General features: G+C 46.4%; 2 protein-coding genes across 2 annotated transcripts; one reads left to right on the forward strand and one right to left on the reverse strand.

Annotated features, from left to right (window-relative positions):
- Positions 1–896: 896 nt before the first annotated feature.
- Positions 897–7976, reverse strand: DNALI1 (dynein axonemal light intermediate chain 1). Its single transcript, XM_081495246.1, has 6 exons — positions 7832–7976; positions 7173–7318; positions 5174–5343; positions 3838–4016; positions 3338–3502; positions 897–1425 (listed from the first exon to the last, which is right to left on the reverse strand). The coding sequence occupies exons 1-6, from the start codon at positions 7910–7912 to the stop codon at positions 1390–1392; spliced, it is 777 nt and encodes a 258-aa protein (XP_081351372.1). The 5' UTR covers positions 7913–7976; the 3' UTR covers positions 897–1389.
- Positions 7977–8845: 869 nt separating this feature from the next.
- On the forward strand, positions 8846–22047 carry SNIP1 (Smad nuclear interacting protein 1). The gene is made up of 4 exons (XM_081495247.1): positions 8846–9132; positions 10551–10653; positions 18865–19463; positions 20578–22047. The coding sequence occupies exons 1-4, from the start codon at positions 8906–8908 to the stop codon at positions 20840–20842; spliced, it is 1194 nt and encodes a 397-aa protein (XP_081351373.1). The 5' UTR covers positions 8846–8905; the 3' UTR covers positions 20843–22047.
- The last annotated feature ends 3782 nt before the right edge of the window (positions 22048–25829 follow it).

Below are 25829 nucleotides of genomic sequence, written 5' to 3' on the forward strand. Positions count from 1 at the left end.
CTTTAAAGTATGAAGAAAAAGCCACAGCAGCTCTCGGTATTCCTCATTGGGTCTGTTAGGAGAACCCAGTTAGGGCATGACTGCTTTAGTGCAGGAGTTGTGGATCTAGCACATCTCCATGACCACAGCTCTTCCCCATGAAGATGACAGAGCACAGACGGGCTGTTTTAGTGGAATCTGGGGACTAGTCCCTCGGGACACCTGGATGAGGGTAAAAGCTGTGACTTCAGATTTGAGATGAAAGTGTACAGGGCTTGTTGGACTCAGCGGAACACAGCTCTTCTTGTTGGCCTGCAGTTCTCTGAGGGAGCCTGGAAGCCCTCACCAGACAGGCATCAGGTCTGAGCACCTCTTCATGGGAGCGCTGAGCACCTAACTCCTTCCAGCGCGGGGAGATGTAAGTGCCTTGTTAGTTATGCTACTTGGGAAGTTTAAATGATGGAACTTAGTCATTTTGCTAGTCTGCCCTGAATCAGATTTATGTCGCTAATTTAGTCTTCTGGGTCTGTGAAACCAGAAGAGTTCTGAGCCTCCAAACTTTGAGTCTAGCTTATGAGGAAGAGTAAAATGCAGTTGTCTCCTCACCATGGCCCGGTCACTAATAATGAGAACTGCATGTGAGGTGTGGGCTAGTCAGAGGGTTGTAGGGCTGGGGTTTGATTTTCTGCAGAGTAAGGTGAAAAGATCCAATTGGTGGGGGAGGAGCAAGGTCCAGGCAGCTCACAGTGGACACCTCGACCTGTATTTCTTTCCAGCAGACACTCACTTTTTTAAAACTTGTGGGTTTGACTCCCTGCCATTGCCTCTTACCCAGCAGTAGGCAGTGGCAGGGAGGAAAGGGCCCAGTGACTTGGTGAGCAGGGATAAACTGAAACGGTAAACTGAAAACTCCAGAATGAGGTGTTAGAACTTCATTGGAATATGGACGATGAAAAGACATCAAATAAGGACAAGGCTGAGTCTGGAGGAACCCAGGTCAAGGTTAAGGGACAAGGTGAGCTGTGGACCAGAAACGAGGTAGAGAAGCAGCTTCCTATGACTGGAAATAAGTGATAGGATGGAGGGACGACGAGAAAGCAGCTGCTCCACCTGAGATGGGTACAGCCAAGAGGGGTGAGTTCTAAGTCTCACTGTCGGAGCTGGCAAGTCCCAAGGTTGGCCATGTGCGGAGACTACGTGGGCTGCACTGCATTCCATTGTCCAGCCTGGAGCCTGACTGTCGGACCTGAGGTGTTGCACAACACTTGGGGGCGGTGGTGTGACTTCTGACAGATACGTAGGTGGTGCCAAGGGGCAGGGGTATGGCTTTTTCACTCAGGGAACTAGGTTTTTATTACAAAGGGCTTATGATGGGGTCGTTAGTGCTTGCCGAGACCCACATGGAAATTATCACTTCTTTGGTGCAATAATGCCTTCCAGTTGGGCCTGAAAAACAGAAACAAACTCCATTAATATTTGAAACATGCAGCCTAACACAAATAGCCGAGAGGTGACAAAAGTCTCCTAGAAGAATGATCCGAATGTTGCCACGCCAATTATTTTTTCCCTTCATTCCCAACTCCATGTTTTCTAGATTAGCTGGTTTCTGGCTTGGCATTCAGTCTTGCTGCATTAGGAGAAATCAGAGCTGGCCTGCTTTCCATACAATAGCTGCTCAGTGTATAATATAAGGCATTGAAAAGGAAATTGAATAAAAGTTGTTGAAATAGTGGTTTTTTCATGGCTCACATTTCAGGCCTGAATACTTCTGCTAAGGTAAACATTTGGCTCTCTCATTTGGGAGCCTGGGAGCTCTGTGCTGGGACAAGAGGTTTGGGAAACAGCAAATTATCAGCCACTGAGACAACTTGACACCCAATTAGAGAAAATTGCTGCTGGTGAGTAGGGAGCTGTCCATCTTGTAGGTAAAGCTTCAGACACTTGGGAGTTACTTACTCTGCTCCTGTGGCAGCCAGTAAAATAATTCACTATCACACTGTGTGGACAGACCTTTAAGTAGGTCTATCCTGGGGACTGCAAACAATGCTTTATTTGGAGTGCAGCTTTGAGCCAATAAAAATAACTTCTAAAGAGTCCTTCGCCCTGGGGATAACAAGGTTGCCTGTAAATGTAAATGTTAGAAAGATGCCAAGGTATTCTGCTTTGCTCTTGCCGCCAATACCATAGGAGGCACTGGGGAACTTGGGCTTATGATGAAAGAATATGGCAGATAAGGGAGGCGGCCTCAGAGACGGCTAAGTAAACAAATTCACATCTGGCTGCGAAAGTTTGTTTTGTTCAACTTGCCAAGGAGAAAAATCTGTCATCCTCCACTAGCAATTAACACAAGCCCTTCTTTATCTCAAATGCTTGGCCTTCTTGGCTTGTAGAACCCATAAGCCTGCCAGTTGCAAGAATGTAAGCTTCTGTGAAACTAGGGCGGAGAGGGAGGTACACCCAGGGGCCCCTCCTAGCCAGGGCCATGGGGGATGGACATTGTAGGCCATATGTCTAGGGCAGTGGCTCTCAAACTTGAGCGAGGATCAGAATCACCTGGAGACCCGGTTAGACTGGCTTGCTGGCCCCCAACCCCACAGTTTTTGATTGGGCAGCCCTGGGCCAGGCCCAGCGATTTGTATTTCTAAAAGCTGTGGTGATGAGGATGATGCTGTCTGGAGCCCAACCTCTGAGAACCTCTGGACCAGACAGACAGCCTGGAGTTTCAGAGGCCTGGCCCCCTGCCCAGCCCTTTTCACTAGTCCCCCTCCCTCCCTTCAGCTCAGTCGGATTAAAGTAGACTGTCAGCAAAAGGGCTTTGATGAAAACCACCTACAGCTGAGTTCCTCTGATCATGTACCAGAAGTTTCCTGATCTGAATTGGTTCTTCCCTCTCAAAGGGCCTTCCCTCACCCCCCGCCCCGCCCCCCCAAATGCAGTGTCTCCTTTCTAGGCAACTGCAATAGGAAAGCACACCCACGAAAGCCCACTGGAGAGACCCAGCCCCTCTGAGGAGGCTCCGAAATGCCAGCCGCCACAGGACAGAAGTCCCACCTTTGACGTACCCACCTCTCCCAGACGGTAGGCAACTTTTACCCGAAGGGAAACAAAAATCCACCAGAGAGCCAGGCTGAGGGGCCATGGGGGTTCAGAGTTGAGAACAGCCTGTCTCCAGAACCAGATGGACAGAGAATCTGATCCCTCACCTCTCCCCAAAAGACTCAGCTTCCTTTACTCCTTGGCAGTATTGAGAGTCAGTGTAGGACAAAATGCTTGGGCTGCCCTGCTTGGCTGGCAGGGCCTGGGGCTGGGGCTGGGGCTGGGGCTGGGGGCGCTCCACCTGGGCCAGCGCAACAGTTACCTTCAGCTGCTGATTCGTGCGCTTCAGGAACTGTATCTCCTCGTTGTGTTTCTTCTCCTCCACCTGTCTCCTCTCGCTCTCCCGCTTCTCAACGGCCTCACATTTTGCCTTCTGCTCGCTCACTTGCCTCTCCAGATCTCGCTTCTCCGTTTCTAACTCTGCAATCTGCGGACAGAAACCCCAGTCATCCTGCGACGTCGCCAAGTGGATGGGGCGGTGTGAGTCCCTGGGTGGAGGGGATTGGGGCACAGCTGCCCGACCCAAGGCATTGCCAGGGTCTGTACTGCCACCCAGTGGGAGGCCAGTGACTGGCAGGGCTTTCCAAGGGGAGACAGTTCTGTCACCCCAGGACTGGCCGTGACACCGAACCAAAGGGTCCTCACTGAGGTGACGGGAGAGCACCCTCGGAGGCCAGAGCTGGGTGCTGGCGTGACAGGCTGTGGCCCTGAGGTGGACAGAAGAGTCGCAGAGGCTCGGAGGCTCCTGGTGAAGCCACTCACTTTCCTCTCCATGTCTGACTTCCCCTGCTCTGCCTGCAGCGCCTTCCTCATGCCGAACGCCACGCTGCTCTCGTACAGGGTCTGGTAGGCAGCGATGGTCATGCGGATCTCGTCCCGCACCCGCAGCAGCAGCAGCCCCCGCTCCGCACAGTTGATGGTGACCTCGCGGATCAGCTCATCTGCCAAGGTGCACACAGAGAGGTCGGAGAAAGCAGGCGGGAGGGGAAATGCCAACCTTCCTACTGCAAACCGCCTTCCTACTGGGCAGGGCAGTAGGGTGTGTCCTCCTCACTTGGAGACAGGCAGGTCCCCGGGGGCCCTGTCATGACTTCTCTGCACTTGGCACTGGGGAGTACAGGCCATCAGCAGGCCTGGCTTGGCCAGGGCAAACGGAGACAAGAGCTTGGGGTGTCTACAGCCAGGGGGCCCTTCTAGTCCACTGTTAGGCAGAGACTGGGTGCTATTCAAAGCAACCTGCCTTTTTCAATATAAAGATGGTGGCTGTTTTAAAGCAGCCGGGAAATCCTCTGTGCCCCCTTGGCTGGACAGGTTTGGGGCTGGAAACATCTCCTCCATAAATGCTGACAGGGAGCACAAGCCAGAATCACCCTCAAGCTGAGGGAACCTGCCAGCCCCCAGGGCAGCAGCTGCCACAGGGTTTGGACGCGCTTTGCATGTCCGAGTCCACGTGGGGCAGTGAGACTAGACTGAGGGCCAGGCATCTGACACCAGCACCCAAGGAGGGAGATCTCAAATCCCGGGGTCTGGGGACTTCCCTGGTGGTCCAGTGGTTAAGACTCCATACTCCCAACGCAGAGAGCCTGGGTTCGATCCTTGGTTGGGGAACTAAGATCCCACATGCCACATGGTATGGGCTAAAAAACAAAACAAAAAGGCCCTGTGTCTGTTGAGTCACAACAAATCACCCTGAAATACTTTTCTGGACCAAGGGCTGATGTTGATAGATGGATGTAAATATAGAACATGAAATTTTTCTGATTAAAAAATTAATCTATGTTTATTATAGAAACCTTTGAAAAGAACCAAATGGAAGGGGTCCCATGGAGGTGGGAAGTTCTCATCTTACTCCAACCAGCTGCTGAGGGGTGAGGAACCAAGTCATCAGGAACACAGTGACTGACAAGGTGGGGACTGGTAGGAGAGATGGGCAGGAGCGGGAAGACGGTGCAGCTAGCAATTCCTGGGTGGGGTAGGTGGGGGGAGACAGACATTCCAGGATGGGATGGGCTCAGCTCGGGGGCACTCAGGGCCTGGGTCTCTGCTGAAGGGAAGGAGGCAGTAGAGGGTCGTGTAGCCTCCCTCTCGGACCACTCACCGAAACACTGTGAGTACAGCTCCCGGCGCACTGGGCAGATGCCGGTCTCCCGGGCCTGCCGCTGCTGCAGCTTCAGGTCCAGCTGCTCCTGGAGGTGCACCACGTCCATCCTGGTGCTGGGGGTGCTGGACACCTGCTGGATCCACAGCTGCGTGTCCTCCACCCACTCCCTGCGGGACAGACACAGCCAGGCTGAGCCAGCCCCATCCACTGCACAAGGTCCTCAGGACCTGAGCAGAGAGGGCCCTTGGCACTCTCTGCCTGAGAGGAGGGAGGGGCGGCTCTGTCCCCGACCCACCAGAATCCCCTATCTCTCTCTTCCTTGAAGCGTGTGTGGCTCCAAAGCCACACCCATGGTGCCCTACCTTGGGGCTGGGCAGTCTTCATTCTCCCACGATCCTCTGTGAAGTCATCACCTATGTTCCAGATCTCCCACTCCTAACATGCTGAGCACAGATTTATCTGGATGTTGCTTGATCTGAATGGGAGGCCCAGCGGCAATACCCACTGACTTGGGGGGTAGGAGACACAGGAGACCATAAACCTTGTGTCAACAAAAGAAGGTGAAGGTATGTATTGGGGGGGTGTACGTATATGGGCGCCCATAGTGAACCTTGTATCAGAGACACAGCCAGGTTCTGGAATCACAAGGGGCAGTCTGAGGGCAGAGCCACCTTCAGGGAGAGGATTCCATGCATTGTTGAGAGGGAAGCAAGTGAAAATCACCCTCAAAACTTCTATCACCCTATTACATAAAAATAATTGAAAAGGATGTTAGTGATCAATGTGGCTGCAGAAGAAAGAAGCAGGGTAAGAAGAAGGGAGCTCTCCTTTTATACAGGAGTCTGCAGAAGGTTTTCTTGAGGAGAGGACATTTGAGCAAGACTTGAGTGAAGGAACAAGGGAATCGGGAGGATATCAGGGGAAGAGGATCCCTGGCGGTGAGAAGGTCCTATAGTGGGAAAGTCATTGATGTGTTTCAGAAACAGCAAGCAGAGGACCTTGTGGCATCAGCCCCGTGAACTAGGAAGAGAATAATCAGAGAGAAGGTCCCGGATACCTCAGGGGCCAGGTTGTGCCAGGTCTTCTGGGTTGTTGTAAGGACTCTGGATTTTAGTCTGAGCGAGATGGGACGCCATTAGAGTCTCTGTAAGAAGACTGGCACAATCTGACGTGTGATTTTGGGGTGTGTGGGGAATAGATTGTAGGGGCAGAGAGTGGAAGCAGAGTTTTCGGGTAGGAGGCCATCGCAGTAGTACAGGCGCAGTGACTAGGAATAAGAAGGTGGAAGCAGAGTGAAAAGCAGTCAGATTTGGAAAGTAATTTGAAGGTAGAGGCAAAAAGAGAAAGGGGTGGCAGAAGATAAGATGGTTAGGTAGCATCACTGACTCAATGGACATGAACTGAGGAAACTCCAGGAGATAGTGGAGGACTTAGGAGCCTGGTGTGCTACAGTCCCTGAGGGTGCAAAGAATCAGATATGACTTAATGACTGAAAGCAAGAACAATGGAGACAAGAGAATGTGATGAAGGGCAGGACATGTGACAGGAGAGATCAAAGGGAATGAAAAGTGGCCTAGCTCCTAGTGGAAAGGAGAAGACTGAGAGTGAGCTGGTTAGGGGAAGAAAGACATTGTGATTTAATTTGAACATGCTGAGTTTGAGATGTTCGTTGGACAGCTTCATGAACGTAATGAGTAAGTAGCAGAATATATACGTTTGAAGTTTAGGGGAGAGGACAGGGACAGGGCTGCAAAAAGACCCATGGGAACCATTAATATACACATGATATTTAAAGCCTGGGTGAGAGCACTCAGAAAATGATGGCGAATAGAGAAGAGGTCTCCCTGGACCCTCCCAGGATCTAGGCATCTGCAAGTTCTAGAAACTCTGGGATGTTGGGAAGAAATCTCAGAAACAGAGTCAGGGTGCCTCCTCTCACATTCCCAAGTTCCGGGAAGCAAAAGCCTGGGCCTCCTCCTAGCCACTGCTTGTTTACCTTGGGGGCAGGATGGCATTCAAGATTTCTTCTGCTTGCTTTGTAGGATCTGGGACACAGGAAGTTGAGGGGAGCTTGGTCTTGGGTGGCTGTGGGACAGGACCCGAGGGTCCAGGCTGCTGGGGGCTGACTTTCAGTGGCCGAGCCTGAGAAGGAGGGACAAGTTGGGGCAGGAGGCGACTCAGACACTCAGCTCCACACCCCCTGGGCCCCTGGATTGCTCCAGGTTTCCTGCACATCCCTCCCCTATCCCCAGCTCACTTTTCCCCATCTGTTCTCTCAGCAGAAGTTATGTTTCAGAGCTGAAGGAGGCCATGAAGCATCTCTGGTTCCAACCCAACCCAATGCTTGCATCTCCTTGAACAGATGTTTCTGGCCCAGCTGCTCAGGCCTCTGCTCTAGTGATGGGGCATCACTATCCGATCTATTCTGGGACCTGGGACCCTAAAAAGACTTGTCACATCGCCCTGTGACTTTCTTCCCTATACTAATCTGCCCTTTGGGATCACCCAGCATTTGGTCTTCTTCTGCCTGTCTCCTCAAGTCCCAGTTGCCTTTACTTCCAGTGACTGCAGCCTCTGTCCCTCGGGACTCCCGACCTTCCCTGTCTTACCCAAACGGAGCTTCGTGCTCCCCCACCCTCTGAGACTCGTCCTTACTTTGGGGCTCCGTTTCTCAGTGTTCCGGCTCACCAACACCGGGGTGTCATACTTAAGCAGAGAGTCCGCTGGGGGAATCATGGTGGTGGCGGGAGTAGCAGCCCAGCAGCCGCCCTCCAGTCAAGGCCTTGTTTGCCGTCGCCATGGAAACCTCCGCTCCGCCCTCATGACCTGGGCGGGGCTTCGGGGTGGGGCCAGGAGCGCGCGAGTTCCAGCTCAGCCTTCCCAGAAAGTTTTCCAGTGCTAATCAGGCCGCCTGCTCAACAGGTCGCTTCGGTACTCTTGGAAGCAGGGAGAAAAACATCAGTTCTGAATCCCAGTGCTGCCCTAACTCGCAATTTGAATTAGATGCTTACCACCTTCGTTGACCCTTCATTTTGTCATCTGCAAAATGGGGAGTCGTCTGACTACTTAGCGAAGAGTTAGGAAAGATTCCCAGTGGAAGGCATCTGAAGTTCCCACGTTTTAAAAGGTATTTGTTTTTAATTAAATGGAGAAATGACAACCTATCAGACAGTGCAGGAACAGAGGGGAAATGCTAATGATTTGCCCACGGGCTACCATCTGTGATTGCATTTTCTTCCTCTTTCCTTGGTGTTCCAAACGTAAATGACTGGCTGGAGTATCCAGAATACTGGAGTGGGTAGCCGTTCCCTTCTCCAGAGGATCTTCCCAACCTAGGCATCAAACCCAGGTCAATTCTCCAGGATACTGGCTGGAGTATCCAGAATACTGGAGTGGGTAGCCGTTCCCTTCTCCAGAGGATCTCCCCAACCTAGGCATCAAACCCAGGTCTTCCGCATTGCAGGCGGATTCTTGACCGTCTGAGCTACCACGGAAGCCGTCCTTGAGAGTAGCTTTTCCCTAAATTTGCTTTTGAAACTTGAATCTCCCGCCTCTCGAGTCGGGTCACTAACGCCCCGCCCACTCCGGAATCTTGTCACGTTATCTCCGCTGCAAGGGCTTCTGGGAGAGCGCGCAGCCGGAAGCGGAAGTCCTGGAGGCAAGTCCGTCATTTCCTTTGGGACAGGAGGGCAACGGACCTATTTTTCTTGGCTCCGCAGATTTTTAGGCATGAAGGAGGTGAAGAGCGAGCGGGAGCGGGGGAGCCGGCGAAGGCGCCGGGACGGGGACATGGTGGGGATAGCGCCGGCGGTAGTGGTGAAGCAGGAGCGACTCAGCCCGGAGTCCGCGCCTCCGGGCCACCGCCGTCCGGATTCCTCCGGCGGTAGCCCGTCCCCACCGGCCGGCGAGTCGGGCCGCCCAAGTCACCGCGGGAACCGAGCCCGAGGAGGTAGCCGGTAAGTGGGAAGCATCCCGGGGTGGGTCTTAGATAGGGCTCGTTGAGAAGGGAGCACAGGGCTAGCGCCAGAAACGCACCTTGAAAGAGGAACGCGGCAGCTTGGACTTAATCCTAAAGCGATAGAAGTGACCAATTGTGCTTGTGTGGAAGAATGTTTACTCCGGTACCTAACACTTGGGTTGCAGCTGGACCTTAAGCACTCAATGCCTGCTGCGCAGTCTCTCGCCCCTTCATTTCTGTGTACCCAGCATTTCACCGAGTATGGTCCAGTTGATAGCAGTGATAATTTAAGTTGAAAGATTTTCCCCATCTGCCTGCAAATGGAGTGCAGGCGTTATCTTTTCAGTTATCTGTCCCAAGAAGTTTACATATCGAGGGCCTAGGCAATCTACCTGATATTCTTGCAGGGGGAGAATGTCTCTTGATAGACAGCTTCATTTATTCACTCATTCGACGTAGTCTTACTGAGTACCTATTATGTGCCAAAGACAATTCTAGGTTATAAAATAATGTGGGAAAATATGCAGCATTTAAAAAATACATACAAAGGTGTATGTGGAATTTGACTTAAAATAGTGTAGAATTATATGCAGATAAAATTGAAAATGATGGGGGATTGCAGAAGAAGAGCGTCCCAGGTTCTGGGGCTGCAAGGGTGAACTTAGATGGTCTGCCTCTAGATGGTGCTCCTAGATGGTGCTCTAGCCCTGAGACAAAATAACAAGCAAATTTGGAAAAGTAGTCTCAGTTAGTAACAAGTATTTGGGGGTAGGTTAATGTGATAATGAGAGAGTGGAGGGAGGTGGTTTTCCCTGAGCTGCTGTCTGAAAAGTCTGCTATTTGACCTAAGACCTGAATGATAGAATAATCTGCCTTGTTGAAGATCTAGGCAGAGGGAACAACCCATACACAGAACCTGAAGTGGAATTAATTATGTTCTTCTAGAAATGGGGGTGGGAGGGGAAATCCAGTATTGTAATTAAGGAGAGTGGTAGGAATGACATTGGAGAGCTAGGAGATAGAGCCAGAGACTTTGCTGATAGATTATGGTTGTGTGGGGAAGGAGCATGGAGGGCTGTTGGTCGAGGGGAGAAAAAAATCAAGGGTGACTTCTAAGGTTTTTTGCCTGAGGAACAGGGTGGATGGTGGCACTAATTACCCAGCTGGCAGAAAACAGAGGAAAGTGTCTTGGGTGGTTGGGAATCTAGAGTTGTTATCTAAGTGAGACGTTCCAGTAGGCAGTTATGTATGTGGAAGACATAGGACCAGAAAAGTGAAGCTCCTGATACTTTTAGTGTGATCAGCAAAGACTTACATAGACATGGTGTTTGTGTTAGTGGGTATGCCTGACACTTGGAGCTGTTTTGTATGAGGGAATGAAAGTTGAGATAAATGTGTGTACCATTTTCCGAACAGGTCCCCAGCCAAAAAGAAAAACAAACCTTCAGGGAGAAGAAGCAAGTCACCCCGGAGTAAGAGAAGCCGAAGTCCTCACCACTCAGCAATCAAAGTAAAGCAGGTAAGTGGATTGAGATGTTTTCATATTGGCTCCAAACCTAGAGCCTCTCCATCATAGCTAAAGTGTTGTGTCTGTGTTTTCCTGTACCTGCAATGGGCTTCTCCAAAATCTGGGCTTTTTTTCCTTTTTTCTTCTTTCTTTGTTAACTTAAACTTTTTATTTTGAGATAATTGTTGACTCACATGCAGTTGTAAAAGGTAATACAAAAGCGATTGTTTGTCCCAATGGTAACATCTTACAGAATTATAGAACAATATCACAACCAAAATGTTGACATCAGTTCTGTGAAGATACAAAACATTTCTATCACCACAAGGATTCCTCAAGTAGTTCTTTTATATCACACCCAGTTCCCTCCCACCCTTTCCCCTCCAACTCCTGGCAGCTTCTAATCACTTCTCCATTTCTGTAATTTTGTTTCTTCAAGAATGCTACATAAATAGAATCGCACAATATGTAGCCTTTCTGGGTTGGCTTTTTCCACTCAGCTAAACTCTTTTGGAGTTCATTTATATTGTTGTTTCTGTCTGTAGTTCCTTCCTTTTTATTGCTGAATGGTATTCAATGGTATGGATTTAACCATTTGCGCATTAAAGTATATCTGGGTTGTTAGCAGTTTTTGGCTATTAGACATAAGACTGCTGTGTACACATTTCTGTACAGGTTTTTGTGTGAACATAAGTTTTCGTTTCTCTGGGATAGATGCCCAAGAGTGCAGTTTCTAGATGGTATGGTAGTTGCGTTTTTTGTGGGTTTTTTCCCCTAAGAAATTACTGAATTGTTTTCTAGAGTGCTATGTTAGTTTGCCAGGTTTTCCATAACAAAATACCATAGACTGGTTGCCTTAAACAATGGAAATTATAATTTTCACACAGTTCTAGAGGCTAGAAGTCAGAGATCTAAGTTTCAGCAGTTTGGTTTCTCCTGAGGCCTTTCTCCTTGGCTTGCCTTCTCTGTTGGGTCCTCACAGTCTTTCCCTCTGTGTGCTCCCATCTCTGACTCACATCTTCTTTAACCACGTCAGCCATATTGGATTAGGGGCTTACTCATTTTAACTCAATCAGTTCTTCAAAGACCTTACCTGCAAAAAATCTGGGTACAGTCTGGCTACAATCTATAACAGTCTGGTTACAGTCTGACTTCAGTATATAAATTTGGAGGGGGCACAATTCAGTCCTTACAGTGGCTATCCCTTTTTATAATGTGAGTGATCCAGCATTTGGTATTGTGACCGTTTTGATCATTCTGACAAGTGTGATAGTGATACTGTGATTTTAATTTGCATGTCCCTGGTGGCTAATGTTGAGCATCTTAGCATGTGTTTATTTGCTGTCTGCATTTCCTCTTAGGTAAAATGTCTTTTCAGATCTTTTGCCTATTTTCTAGTTGGATTGTTTTGGTTTTTTTTACTATCGAGTTTTAAGAGTTCTTTTTTTTTCTTTTGGTAATATATTCTTAGATACCAGGCCTTTTGGAGTGAGAGGTTTTTCAATATTTTCTTTCCATCTGTATCTTGTCTGTTTATTCTGTTAAAAGAGTTTTCCTCAGAGCAAAAGTTTTTGATTTGTTTGGAGTCCAGCTTGTCTGTTTTTTCTTTCACAGATTATGCTTTTGGTGTTATGTCTAAGAACTTCCCTGACCTAGAACTTGAAGATATGTTTTTTCTTTAATGTTCATTTAAGTCCATGATCTGTTTTGAGTTTGTTTTAATATAAATCAGGAGCCTTAAATCAAATTTCCTTTTTTGCCCATGATATCCATTTACTGCAGCACTAGGTGTTGAAAGACTATTTTTCCTCCCTTTAATTGCTTTTGCTTCTTTGTCAAAAATCAGAAGTGTGTGTGTACCTTTATTTCTGGGTCCTCTGTTCTGTGCCATTGATCTGTCATTCTGCCAGTACCACAGTCTTGATTACTGTAGCTATATAGTAAGTCTTAAAATTGGGCAGACTGATTCTTTCACTTTCTTCTTTTTAAAAATTGTTGGGACTTACCTGGCAGGCCAGTGGTTAAGACTCGGAGGCACAGGTTCGATCCCTGGCTGGGCGGAACTAAGATGGCACATGCCACAGGACATGGCCAAATAAATAAATAATTGTTTTAGGAATTCTCATTCCTTTGTCTTTATACATTTTAGAACAATCTTGTTTATATCTATAAAAAAACTTGCTATGATTTTAATTGAAATTGTGTTAAACTTGTACTCTTTGAGAATTTTTTTAAAATTATATAGAGTCTTCCAGTCTTTGAATATAGATGTGTCTCTGTTTATTTAGATCTTTGATTTCTTCCATCAGTGTTTCAGTGTACAAGTCCTGTATGCGTTTTGTTAGATTTACACTTAAGTAATTTTTTTAAGTTTTCATTAAGTGATATTTTGAATTTCAGTATTTACTTGTTCATTGCTAGTACATAGAAATATGATCGATTTTTGTATGTTTATCTTATATCCTGTGACCTTACTGAACTCATTTATTTTACCTAAATAAATCCCATCCTAAAACTTGGGATTTTCTACGTAGATAATCATATCTGCAAAGGGACAGTTTTGTTTGTTTTCCTTTACAATGTATATTCATTTTATTTCCTCTTGCTGCGTGGCTGGGACTCTGGCACTAAGTGGAGTGAGAGTAGTAAGAGCAGACACTCTTGCCGCGTCCTCAGTCCTGATGGACAGGCGTTCAGTCATCGTCGTGTTCTTTTTCTTTTAAGTTTTATTTAATTTTTGACAGTGCTGGATCTTTGTTGCTGCGTGTGGGCTTTCTGTAGTTGCAGTGAGCAGAGGCTACACTCTTGTTGTGGTGTGCAGGCTTAGTTGCCCTGTGGCGTGTGGAATCTTCCCAGGAAGGGAAGTTGCTCAGTCGTGTCCGACTCTTTGCGACCCCGTGGACCGTAGCCTACCAGGCTCCTCCGTCCATGGGATTCTCCAGGCAAGAATACTGGAGTGGTTTGCCATTTCCTTCTCCAGAGGATCTTCCCGACCCAGGGATCGAACCCAGGTCTCCCGCATTGGAGGCAGACGCTTTAACCTCTGAGCCCTGGATCAAACCTGTGTTGCCTGCATTGGCAGGCGGATTCTTAACCACTGGACCTCCAGGGAAGTCCTCAGTCTTCTTTTTAAAGGGCCTCTGGTTACAAAGTGCAAATGGAGACACTGGCATTAAGAAAATGGATTGTCCTATGAATTTGAGCCAACTTCCTGCTACCTAAAAAGATTCAAAGCCAGTCTTGATGATCTATTGTATGAGTTGGTCAGCCATCACCTTCATTATCTCAGAATTCAGCCATTGTAACCACAATACCCAGATCAAACCTCTCAAACCACTTGAAGCTTTGTGTGTGTGTGTTTGTACAACTTGCCACTGTTATGAGTTAATAATTTTGGCATGTTAGCATTTTGTAGATTTAAAAGGTACAGTACATAGCCTGTTAGTTGGATAGATTTATATATTGTAATATGACTGCCATGGAAGCAGTATTTACCAAGTTATGTCATTATAGGGTAGTGTTACTGTCTATATTCCTTTCTCTGGGCATTAGATCTCTATCTATGGCTTATTTACTATTCGTTACTATTGAAGTGAAGTGAAGTGAAGTCACTCAGTTGTGTCCGGCTCTTTGCGACCCCATGGACTGTAGCCTACCAGGCTCCTCTGTCTACGGGATTTTCCAGGCAAGAGTACTGGAGTGGGTTGCCATTTCCTTCTCCAGGGGATCTTCCTGACTCAGGGATCAAACCCAGGTCTCCCGCATTGCAGGCAGACGCTTTACCGTCTGAGCCACCAGGGAAGCCGTTACTGTTAGTACTCATAAATACCATTAGTCTTATCCTCCCACCTCCCATCTCCTAGTGACCACCATTTTGCTGTATTGTTTATATATATATATAGGAGATATATATAAAGGAGCTTCTCTGGTGGCTCAGACAGCCAAAATTTGCCTGCAGTGTAGGAGACCTAGGTTTTATCCCTGGGTCAGGAAGATCCTCTGGAGAAAGGTGTATATGCTAGACTTTTTTCAGCTTGCAGTTTTTTACCTCTGGTTTCTAAATCAGCAACGTATAGTAAATCCTGGGGCCTATCACATGGAAGTGTTTTGTGAATATTGTTACTTTGGAGTGTCTTAGTTTGCTTATCTATGCTAACTTCCCTCCTGACCTCAACTAATCTCTTAAAAAGCTGATTTCATTGTATCAGCTAGAAACTTGGAAATGGCTCTCAAGCAGAGGGGATTGAGGACTTGACAGGCAGTTGAAAATGAGTGACTTTCACCTGGATTGTAAGACCACACACAGCCTCTGACTTGTACTTAGAGATACTCTTTTTTGCACTACTCAGCCACCATTGAAAAAAAAAGTTCAACACAGAGTTATATTCAATATAATTTAATAAGCTAATATGGAAAAGAATTTGAAAAAGAATGTGTATATGTGTGTAACTGAATCACTTTGCATATGCCTGAAATGAATACAACATTGTAAATCAAGTATACTTCAGTTTTTTTTTTTAAAGGAGGTGGGGGACAGGATTGTGGAAACCTGAGGAAAAAATTTATCAATTGCTTATTCATCATCATAACACAGAAGGCTGTAAAATAAAAAGTGAGAGTATGGTTTACGTAGTATGTGGTTGCTTCTCTCAGCCCCAGAATCACACCCCTCCCCATGAACAAAAACAAACCACCTCAATCCCCAGAGGTTACCATTTTAGTAGTTTGGTATTTATACTTCAGAGTTCTGTAATGCTTATGTTCTCTTCTTTTCCTTTATATTTTGGTGTGTGTGTGTATTCTGTGCAAAGATGTTAATTAACAAAAAGAATCATATTGTATCTGTTATCCTACTTGACTTATCAATAGTTGAGCGTGTATGTTGAAATCTTAGTTATTTTGTGTTGTCTGGTTATGTAATTTGTCATATTCTCTCCAAAGTTTCTACTGTTTTTGTCTAGTATACATACACGTACTGGAAACGAAGACAGAATTGCCCATTGGATTTAGCAACATGTAGGTCATTGGTGACCTTGACCAGCAATTTTAGTGGAGTAGTAAGGGTGAAGCCTAATTGGAGAATTCAAAAAAAGATGGGAAAAGAATTGGAGACTGATTAAAACCAAACTCTTTCAAGGAATTTTACTCAGAGAGGGAAGAAATAGAATGGAAGCCACCATGGAAAATGGGCTTTGGAAAAGAGCAGATGCCTGTGCTGACAGGAATGGTCCAGTGCAAATCAGGGAAGTAGCTTGTGTACAGGAGAGGCAGAAATCACCGCAGCGATATTCTGGATGAGAGGAAGCTCCCAGGTGTGGGCATTGGCTTTAGACAGACGCACAAATAGTTTCCTTATGGGCACAGGAAGGGAAAACAGTATATGGGTGTAGATGCTGGTAGGTGGGCAGACATAGAAAACCCCTTCTGAGTAAATAAGAGATGTAGAGGACCATGTAGGAAGAGAGAGAGAAAGGGTGAAACAGTCATCTGGGAGGAGGAATAGATCACAGAAATGTAGAATGGTTGCTGGGCATCATTAAGGAGGCTTGGTTCATGCTTCTAAGGTGGGACCAAGGTGGGACCTGTCAGAATGGCTTGTGCTTCTCTATTGCCACTTTGATGTGCTTGATGCTGGTTGTGGTTTTGCCAGGACAGTGCAACAAGAATGGCATGGGACAGGGGATTGAGGGAGTGATCATACTGCTTGACCCTGGAATTTCAGTTAGAGGGGAAGGGAAGAGAGTGAGGGACTGTGCAGAGGTAAGAGGATCAAAGGCTTGGATGAGTCTTACTGGGATGAGGATTGTTAGAGTTGGGTAAAATGTGAGCTGGAAAAATGGGCAGAAAGAGGACTGCTTGAAATTGAAATTATAGAGGGGCTGCAGTTATTAGAAGTGAAAAGGTCTGTATAACCATGAGGTGAGTGGCTGAGGAGAAAGGAGGTGACAGATAAGATAATGGAAAGAGAGAAACGCAACGAATGGAGAGGAGAGCATGGTATTGAAATCAGCAAGGGTAATGCCGGAGAGAATGACTTGAGCTAGAAGTAAAACTGGTATGAAGTGAAGGGGTGTGATTTAGGATTATAAATGACAGCAACGGTGAGAGTAATGGGTAACAGTGGTCTTACATGAGATTCACTGCTGCATCTTTTTAGGGAGAAAGAAAAAGGTGGGGAATGTTCTAGAATTGGCAGCGAGAAGAAAGGGCAATACCTGCCATATGTCCAGGCCTGAAGATGGTGGGAGCTGAGGGGAGGTCGGAAGGAGAAAACCAGCTCCTTTGAGAGAGCTGTGGGGGAACAGTGTGTTCAGGCAGAGCGAACAGAGATGGGAACTATCTGAGTAGATGTGGAGGATGTAGGTTGGTTTTGCCAAGCTTTCCATTTCCAGAGGAAATAGAAAGGACAGTGGCTTTAGGAGTTGAGAAAGGGTGGAATTTGGGGACAGAATCCTTCATATACAGAGCCTTATGGGAATTAGAGTACAAGGGAGGTGGAGGTGATGGCCTGGAGTTTGTGACTTCTTACAGTGACTCATTTAATCAGGGATAAAGGGGATAATGAGATTAGTTCTGGTGAACTCAAGGCAGATGGTGGTGGCAAGCTTGTGAATATCATGGGGTAGGAGGGATGGGTATCTGAGGCTCCCTCCCTCTTGGTACTTGTCTTTGGAGGTTAGGAAGTCTAGGAAAACTGGGTCCAGCTCTGAGCAGGCAGACCCCTATTTGACCTCTGAATGGTAGGGAGAAGGCCTTGAGGCAGGGGCTAGGGATGAGGGTCAGCGAGGAAGTGGGGGCGAGGTCCCAGTCCTGATGCTCGGGATTTCCTCTCTACCCTTTCCCAGGAGGGGAGCCTCACTTCATAGTGGCAAGTTCCCCTCTTGAACTCTGATACTTTAGCTATAAGATTAGTAAGGATAAACCTATCTTCATGTGTTCATTAGATATTTATTAATACTTTTGAAAATTGCTTGTTACTATCCTTTGCCCATTATCTACTAGGCTGATTTTCAGTACTGTTTTTAAAGAAGCCTTGGTATGTTTCTTCCTCATTTCTTCAAATCTTTAAAAAATACATCTGTTACAGTTGACCCTTGGACAACATAGGTTTGAGTTGCACTGGTCCACTATGCAGGTTGTTTTCAATAGTAGAGGCTGCAGTACTCCGTGTCCTGAGTTAGTTGAATTTGAAGATGCAGACCCTCAAATACAGAGGGACCACATATATAGAGAAACCACATATACAGAGGGCCGACTACAGCTGCCTGGAGGGTCGGTTCCCCTGTGCCCTAGCCCCCTCATTGTTCAAGGGTCAGCTGCAGTAAATTTTTACAAGTTTCTTATATAATTCTTAATTTTATTCCTAGGTATTGAGTTATCTTTATTACTGTTGAAATAAGATCTTTCAAAATTACTGTTAATACATTTTCATTTCTGGCATAAGAGAAAGGTAGCTTTTTTCTTTATGTAATTATCTTGGACTGCAAGGAGATCCAGCTGGTCCATCCTAAAGGAGATCAGTCCTGGGTGTTCATTGGAAGGACTGATGTTGAAGCTGAAACTCCAATACTTTGGCCACCTGATGAGAAGAGCTGACTCATTTGAAAAGACCCTGATGCTGGGAAAGATTGAAGGCGAGAGAAGAAGGAGACGACAGAGGATGAGATGGTTGGATGGCATCACCAACTCAATGGACATGAGTTTGAGTAGACTCCGGGAGTTGGTGATGTACGACAGGAGGCCTGGCGTGCTGCAGTCCAAGGGGTCGCAAAGAGTTGAACATGACTGAGCGACTGAACTGAACTGAATTATCTTGTATGTGACTACTTAATTCTGTGAGTTGTGTTTTCCCTAAGTTTGCCTGTAGGTATTCTAGTTTCTCAGGCTCTGAACCTGCGCGTGTGCTGTTACAGCTATGTTTGGGCAGCAGCCTGGGATACCTTGGAGAAGGAGATGGCAACCCACTCCAGTATTCTTGTCTGGGAAATCTCATGGACAGAGGAGCCTGGTAGGCTACAGTCTGTGAGGTCGCAGAGTCGGACACAACTGAGCGGCTAACCTTTCGCTGGGTGGTGGCCTTGCAAGGGAACATGACCACCACTGGTAACCTTATTTCTCTGGGACATTTTGCCCTGAACGCCAAATCACAAATGACTTCTTGAATGCAGCTCTGTTTAGAGACCATGAACTGCCTTTACTTTCCTGAATCTGTTTGAATTTCAGGAACGTGAGGACCATCCTCGTAGAGGCCGGGAGGATCGGCCACACCGAGAACCCTCAGGACAGGAACACAAGCGAGCTCGGAACAGTGACCGAGACAGGCACCGCGGCCATTCCCGCCAGAGGAGAAGCTCAGACGAGAGGCCTGGCAGCGGGCAGCCTCAGGGACGTGATCGAGATGCTCAGAACCTGCAGGCTCAGGAAGCCGAGCGGGAGTTCCACAACACCAGGCGCCGCGAGCACCGCCAGAAGAATGAAGTTGGCACTGGCGGTAACGCGTCTCAGGATGCACTTCCTCGGCCTGGACCTGGAGGCAACAACAAAGAGGTGCCTGTTAAGGAGAAGCCAAGCTTCGAACTTTCTGGGGCACTTCTTGAGGACACTAACACCTTTCGGGGTGTAGTTATTAAATACAGTGAGCCCCCGGAAGCACGGATCCCCAAAAAACGGTGGCGCCTCTACCCCTTTAAAAATGATGAAGTGCTTCCAGTGATGTACATCCACCGACAGAGCGCTTACCTCCTGGGCCGACACCGCCGCATCGCAGACATTCCCATCGATCACCCCTCCTGTTCAAAGCAGCACGCCGTCTTTCAGTACCGGTAAGTGTCCATTTGCAGAGGAAACCAAGGCGCCAGCAGAAGCCCGACGTCTCGGCTGGTTAGGATTACTGAGATCTGTGTACGTGTGTGTGCACAAGAAGCCCATACCTCTCATACCTAATAGTATTTTTTAATTTTAATTTTTTTGGCTGAACCTGCATGGTTTCTGGGATTTTAGTTTCCCATCCCGGGATCGAACCCAGGCCCTTGTCAATGAGAGCGTGGAGTCCTAACCCCTGGACCGCCAGGGAATTCCTGCTAGTATTAGTCTTAAGGAGTATTATTCCTTTAATGTATAATCACTTTATATAAATAATCGCCAACGCTTGTGTAAGAGGATGAAAGTTGGTGTCCGAAATCCAGATTTTGAATCCTGCCAATGCCTCTTACCTGAGGCTAGCTGCTCTTCTGGGCCTCAATTTCTATGTCCCTCGAAGGGCTGTTATGATAGGTAAATGGAAATAAAGCTGAGAATGCCTGGCATATGTTAGCCGAATCTGTATCTTGGAAGTTTCTGTAGTACATCTGTTATTGTTGGATGCTCACAACAATCCTGTGGGGAGGCGAGGACTAGTATTAATACCCCATTTAACAGATGAGACGATGAAGCTCAGCAAAGCCAGGTGGCCTGCCTAATAAATAATCACTGAGGTAGCATGCTGGCTCAAATTGGTTTTCATTTGAACAATTTTGATCACCTTATCTATTCCCTTGACTCCAAAATCCAGAAACACTGGTTTATTCCTACTGGGACAGAAGCTAAAATATGTTGAAATATAAGTAAAAGAAGCATTATGTTGATGATTAACAATACAAAAAATGTCAAATTTTTAAAAATACCAAAAAAAATGTATTTCTTAACCATGGCAAGAGGCCTTGCATTCTGCATTTTAAGTTTTGGTATACCATGAATCCCTCCCTCCAGTGACCAGCTCCCACCAATTTAACTTGCTCCCAATTTTGAAATCCATGACTGTGCCTTCCCATTGATTTCTACAGTTTGAACTTGAACTGAGTCTAAGCCAGGTATTTACATTGTCCAGACTGTTAGCAAAGAGTTGGAGGATCTGAGGCTGGATTTCCCTCACAGATTTCTCTACTTTACCTCCGCTAGGCTTGTGGAATATACCCGTGCTGATGGGACAGTTGGCCGCAGGGTGAAGCCCTACATCATTGACCTTGGCTCAGGCAACGGAACGTTCCTGAACAACAAGCGAATTGAGCCACAGAGATACTATGAACTGAAGGAAAAGGATGTCCTTAAGTTTGGGTTCAGCAGTAGAGAGTATGTTCTGCTCCACGAGTCCTCTGACACCTCTGAAGTAGACAGGAAAGAAGACGAGGATGACGAGGAAGAGGAGGAGGTGTCTGACAGCTAGCAAACTGAAGACAACCCAGACGCTCGAGAGACCTTTTCCGTGTGCGAAGGCTTTGGGACTGACTCACGGAGCACCAGTGCTCTCTGTAATGCCTCTTACTGCCTTAAGTCTTTCTTCTGTTGCTGACCAGCTTATGTTTCAGTGTGAAAAAAAAATGACTTAATGTTTGGTTGAACTTCTTTCTGTGACACGTTGGCCACATGCCTGTGGGCATTTATTTTCCGAACAGTCTCACCAACACATCGTGTTTTAGTAGAAGCATCATGGCTTGAGTTGGTGCTTTCAGAACTGCTGCCTAGGAAACTATAAGCCCTTGGTTAAGGGGGAATTGTGGGTTGTTTTCTTTGTACAGTTACTTTATTTATATAGTTGTCAAGCTTTGTGGACCGGGTTTGTTTTTATCTCGGGGGCAAACCCCTGAACAGAGAATCTTACTAAGCTTTGGTTATCACCAAAATAGCCTCCAGAACATACCAAAGCTTTGACCTGGTTGAGCTCTTGAGTCATAGAAATTGATTTTGCACTTCGTTGGTTTGGGTGGGTGGGTGGGATTTACCACATGACCTCATTACTGACTGTTGGACTCAAACAGATACATTATGGAGCCTGCTTAAGCTCACGAGTCTACAGGAGGACCATGGCCATTGCCAGTGGGTGCTGATTACATGTCACAGGAGGCTGAAATGGGTCATGGATCTGTTTCCTGGGAGAGAACTCTGATTTCTCCTCGGAACTTGTACAGAACAATTTTGATCATCGTAGCTGTTCTTCAACTTCACATTTTTTAGAGGTTATCTCTGTTCTTTGAGAGAAACAGTCATTTATGTGGCAGGGTCTTTGCTTTATTCTAACAACATATACATGTCAAAAGACGGTTGTGTGGTTTACATGTTTCATCTTTTTAAAACAACATTCAGAGAGGTTGTATTTACCTTCCCAAGGCTGGAAAGTGTGGGAATTGCCTGGTTTTCTCATTTTCCACCAGAGGACTATGTGTAAGTAGAAAAGTCACAACTGCTTACATCTGTTGTGGGTATGTATATATGTACATACTTAAAAAATTGTGTGTGAAAGAGCTGCATACTGATTTTCCTATGAGAATGTTTTGTGACGTAAATGTAATACAATATTATAGGCAAAGGCCTCCCTGCATTTGAGGAGCAGGTTTTCATTTATATGTATTTTTGGAATAAAAAATAATAAAATTTGTAAATATAGCCCGCTTTCAAAATGTACTTCTTTGCTAGCACAGAAGACCTTGTGTTCACAGGTATATTTTGGTGCTAAGGAAATCTTTGAATCAGTATTGTGGGAGTAGAAGTCGACAGTTGTGGAGGGTGTCATGGGAGTGATAGGGCCCACACCTGCCCTGCAATCCAGATCTTCACATCTCAGCGACTTGAGTGGTGGTCCTGATGAAGCAGCAGTGCTTTCTGAGTTGGCAGTGAAGGGGTTTTCCTTCCCAGAAGAGTCAGAGTTGGGGCAGGTTATCCGTCGTGGGCCTCATACCAGTTGACACGTGTCCCTCCTTCCTCACCCTCAGGTGGTGATGGTATGAGATGGGAAGGAGAGATGATGCAGTCAGTGCTGCTGCTAGCTGGTCCTCTGGGGTGGAAACTAGTGATATTATTGGGCTTCTCTGGAGGCTTAGTGGTAAAAGAATTCACCTGCCAATGCAGGAAACTCGCATTCCATCCCTGTGTTGGGAAGATCACCTGTAGAAGGAAATGGCAACCCACTCAAGTATTCTTGCCTGGAAAATCCCATGGACAGAGGAGCCTGGCAGGCTATAGAGTCCATGGGGTTGCAAAAGAGTCGGGACACAAGTGACTTAGTGACTAGACAACATTAACATTAGCTGATGTTGCTTACCATTGTTTCTCCATTGAGGTCTCATACCTTTATGTACTCAACATTAAATGTTGACTAGTACCTAGTGTGGGGAGGAGCAGTTGACTAGTTTTATTCAAAAGAAATGAAAAGATCCCCTTTGGAGACTTCACTGGGAGTCCAGTGGTTAGGACTCTCCTGTCCACTACAGGGAGTACGTGTTCTACCCCTGGTGGGGGAACTAAGGTCCCACATTGTTGTTCAGTCACCAAGTCGTGTCCAATTCTTTGCAACCCCATGGACTGCAGCACTGCAGGCCTCCCTGCCCCTCAACATCTCCCAGAGTTTGCCCAAGTTCACGTCCATTGAATTGGTGATGCCGTCCAATCATTTCATCCTCTGTCTCCCTCTTCTTCTGCCTTCAGTCTTTCTCAGCATCAGGGTCTTTTCCAATGAGTTGGCTCTTCACATCAGGTGGACAAAGTATTGGAGCTTCAGCCTCAGCATCAGTCCCTCCAATGAATACTCAGGATTGACTTCCTTTCGGATTGACTGGTTTGATCTCCTTGCAGCCCAAGGGACTCTCAAGAGTCTTCTCCAGCACCACAGTTCAAAAGCATCAATTCTTTGGCACTCTGCCTTCTTTATGGTCCAACTTGCACATCCGTACATGACTACTGGAAAGACCATAGCCTTGACAATATGGACCTTTGTCAGCAAAGTGATGTCTTTGCTTTTTAAATATGCTGTCTAGGTTTGTCGTAACTTTTCTTCTGAGAAGCAATCATCTACTTCATGGCAGTGATTTTAGAGCTCAAGAAAATAAAATCTTGTCACCGCTTCCACCCTTTCCCCTTTTAATTGCCATGAAGTCATGGGATTGAATGCTGTGATCTTAGCTTTTTTAATACTGAGTTTTAAGCCCGCTTTTTCACTCTTCTCTTTCACCCTCATCAAGAGGCTCTTTAGTTCCTCTTTGCTTTCTGCCATTGAAGTGGTGTGCATCTGCATATCTGAGGTTGTTGATATTTCTCCAAGAAACCTTGATTCTAGCTTGTAACTCATCCAGCCCGGCATCTTGCATGACGCACTCTGCATATAAGTTAAATAAACAGGGTGACAAATAAACCTTGTCCTTTCTCAATTTTGAACCAGTCGGTTGCTCCATATAAGGTTCTAACTGTTGCTTCTTGACCCACATACAGGTTTCTCAGGAGACAGGTAAGATGAAAGAGTTTCCCACAGTTTGTTATGATCCACACAGTCAAAGACTTTACTGTAGTCAATGAAACAGAAGTAGATGTTTTTTTGGGATTCCTTTGCTTTCTGTATGATGCAGTGAATGTTGGCAATTTGCTCTCTGGTTTCTCTGTCTTTTCTAAACCCAGCTTGGACGTCTAGAAGTTCTCAGTTCACGTACTGCTAAAACCTAGCTTGAAGGATTTTGAGCATAACCTTACTGGCGTGGGAAGTGAGTGCAACTGTCCAGTAGTACCGCCCTTCTTGGGAATTGGGATGAAGATTGACCTTTTCCAGTCCTGTAGCCACTGCAACCTCCAAATTTCCAGTCCAAATTTGCTGACATATTGAGTGTAGCACTTTAAGAGAATCATCTTTTAGGATTTTAAATAGCTCTGCTGGAATTTCATTGCCTCCACTAGCTTTATTGGCAGCAGTACTTCCTAAGGCCCACTTGACTTCACACTCCTGGATGTCTGACTCTAGGTGAATGACCACACCACTGTGGTTATCAGGGTCATTAAGATCTTTTTTGTACAGTTCCTCTGTGTATTCTTGCTATCTCTTCTTGATCTCTTCTGCTTCTATAGGTTTTCACCGTTTCTGTCCTTTACTGTGCCCATCTTTGCATGAAATCTGGAGATCTCCAAGAAAATGGGAGATCTCAAAGCAACATTTCATGCAAAGATGGGCACAGTAAAGATCTCACATGCCTTGGAGCAAGAACTAAAAAAAAAAAAAAAGGTCCCCTTGGAAGAGTGAATACTTAAGGGTTAATTAGGTAGAAGCTTACCTGAGGGAAGAAACAATGTAAGAGCAATTAGCATCCTCACCCAAAGTGCTCTAATTTGGCCCATGGATGTGCATATTATATACGTGGATGTCTAAAAGGTTATGTTTGGATGAGTTTTTCTCTTGATCCAGATGAATGGTTTTCTCTTATGAGGTACTTACCTGGCATCTCATTCCAGGGCCTCCTTGTTCAGTTTGTGCAACTATCCTGCTTCCTGGCAGCTCTTGGCTTGACTTCATGCACCATCCTGGTGGACACTGAGAGACGACCACTTTGCCTATATTTTTCAGTTAGAGCTGCCAGCTGTATAGTTAACTTTTGCTTCCTGGATTAAGAGATTTTTCATGCCAAATATATGGGACGGTGTTTCCCGCCCACACTCACATTTTTTTAAGAGAATCAAAGAAAAAAACTACTCATCTCTGAGTAGTCCCTGAGGCCAGGCCGGGTATCACCAAGTAGACTTCTCATCCAAAGTTGATGAGTTAATCCTAAAGGTTTCTTTAAAAAAAGAAAAAAACACACAACTTAGTTTTGGCTGGGTCTCAGTTTGGGCACGTGGGATTTTCATTGCAGCGCCAAGTTTCTAGTGTGAGCTCCCTAACTGAGGTGTAGCATTGTGGGATCTTAGTTCCCCGACCAGGGATGGAACCTGTCACCCCTGCATTGGAATATGGACCACCAGGGAGGTCCCAATTCTAAAGTTTTCTTCTTGAATTAATTCGTTGCTTAGAAACTCATGTTCATTTTAGCTGTTGGCAACTGCTTTACTCCCCACCCTTTCTCCACCCTGGCTGCCTTGTGTGCAGGTCATAGCTGTCAAAATCGAGCCATCTGCAGAACAGCTCTGTGCTTCTGAGCCCCTCCTCCAAATCCTCTGTGGTCCGTAGTTCTGCTGAGGTATGGGACAGAATCTTCAGATTTTCCCCATAAGCCTCCTTCCAATCATCTAGTTTCCTCTTTCTGATGCTGATAAAGAATAGCTCGTTAAGTGTAACCAGTGATAAAACTTTTTCCCCCACCGTGCAGCACAGCATGGGGGATCTTAGTTCCCTGACCAGAGATAGAACCTGTGCCCCCTACATTGGAAGGGCAGAGTCCTAACCACTGGACTGCCAGAGAATT

This window comes from Giraffa tippelskirchi, chromosome 5, assembly GCF_054371585.1.
Source record: "Giraffa tippelskirchi isolate mGirTip1 chromosome 5, T2T-mGirTip1v1.2.pri, whole genome shotgun sequence".
NCBI classification, from domain to species: domain Eukaryota; kingdom Metazoa; phylum Chordata; class Mammalia; order Artiodactyla; family Giraffidae; genus Giraffa; species Giraffa tippelskirchi.

Coding starts and splice junctions, on each gene's coding strand:
- DNALI1 (XM_081495246.1), bottom strand. CDS start 7,912: ATGATTCCCCCAGCGGACTCTCTGCTTAAGTATGACACCCCGGTGTTG. Junction 4,017..5,173: donor GCTGTACTCACAGTGTTTCG/GTGAGTGGTCCG, acceptor GCACCTTGGCAG/ATGAGCTGATCCGCGAGGTC. Junction 1,426..3,337: donor GCACGAATCAGCAGCTGAAG/GTAACTGTTGCG, acceptor TCTGTTTTTCAG/GCCCAACTGGAAGGCATTAT.
- SNIP1 (XM_081495247.1), top strand. CDS start 8,906: ATGAAGGAGGTGAAGAGCGAGCGGGAGCGGGGGAGCCGGCGAAGGCGC. Junction 9,133..10,550: donor CGAGCCCGAGGAGGTAGCCG/GTAAGTGGGAAG, acceptor TTTTCCGAACAG/GTCCCCAGCCAAAAAGAAAA. Junction 10,654..18,864: donor CAGCAATCAAAGTAAAGCAG/GTAAGTGGATTG, acceptor TTTGAATTTCAG/GAACGTGAGGACCATCCTCG.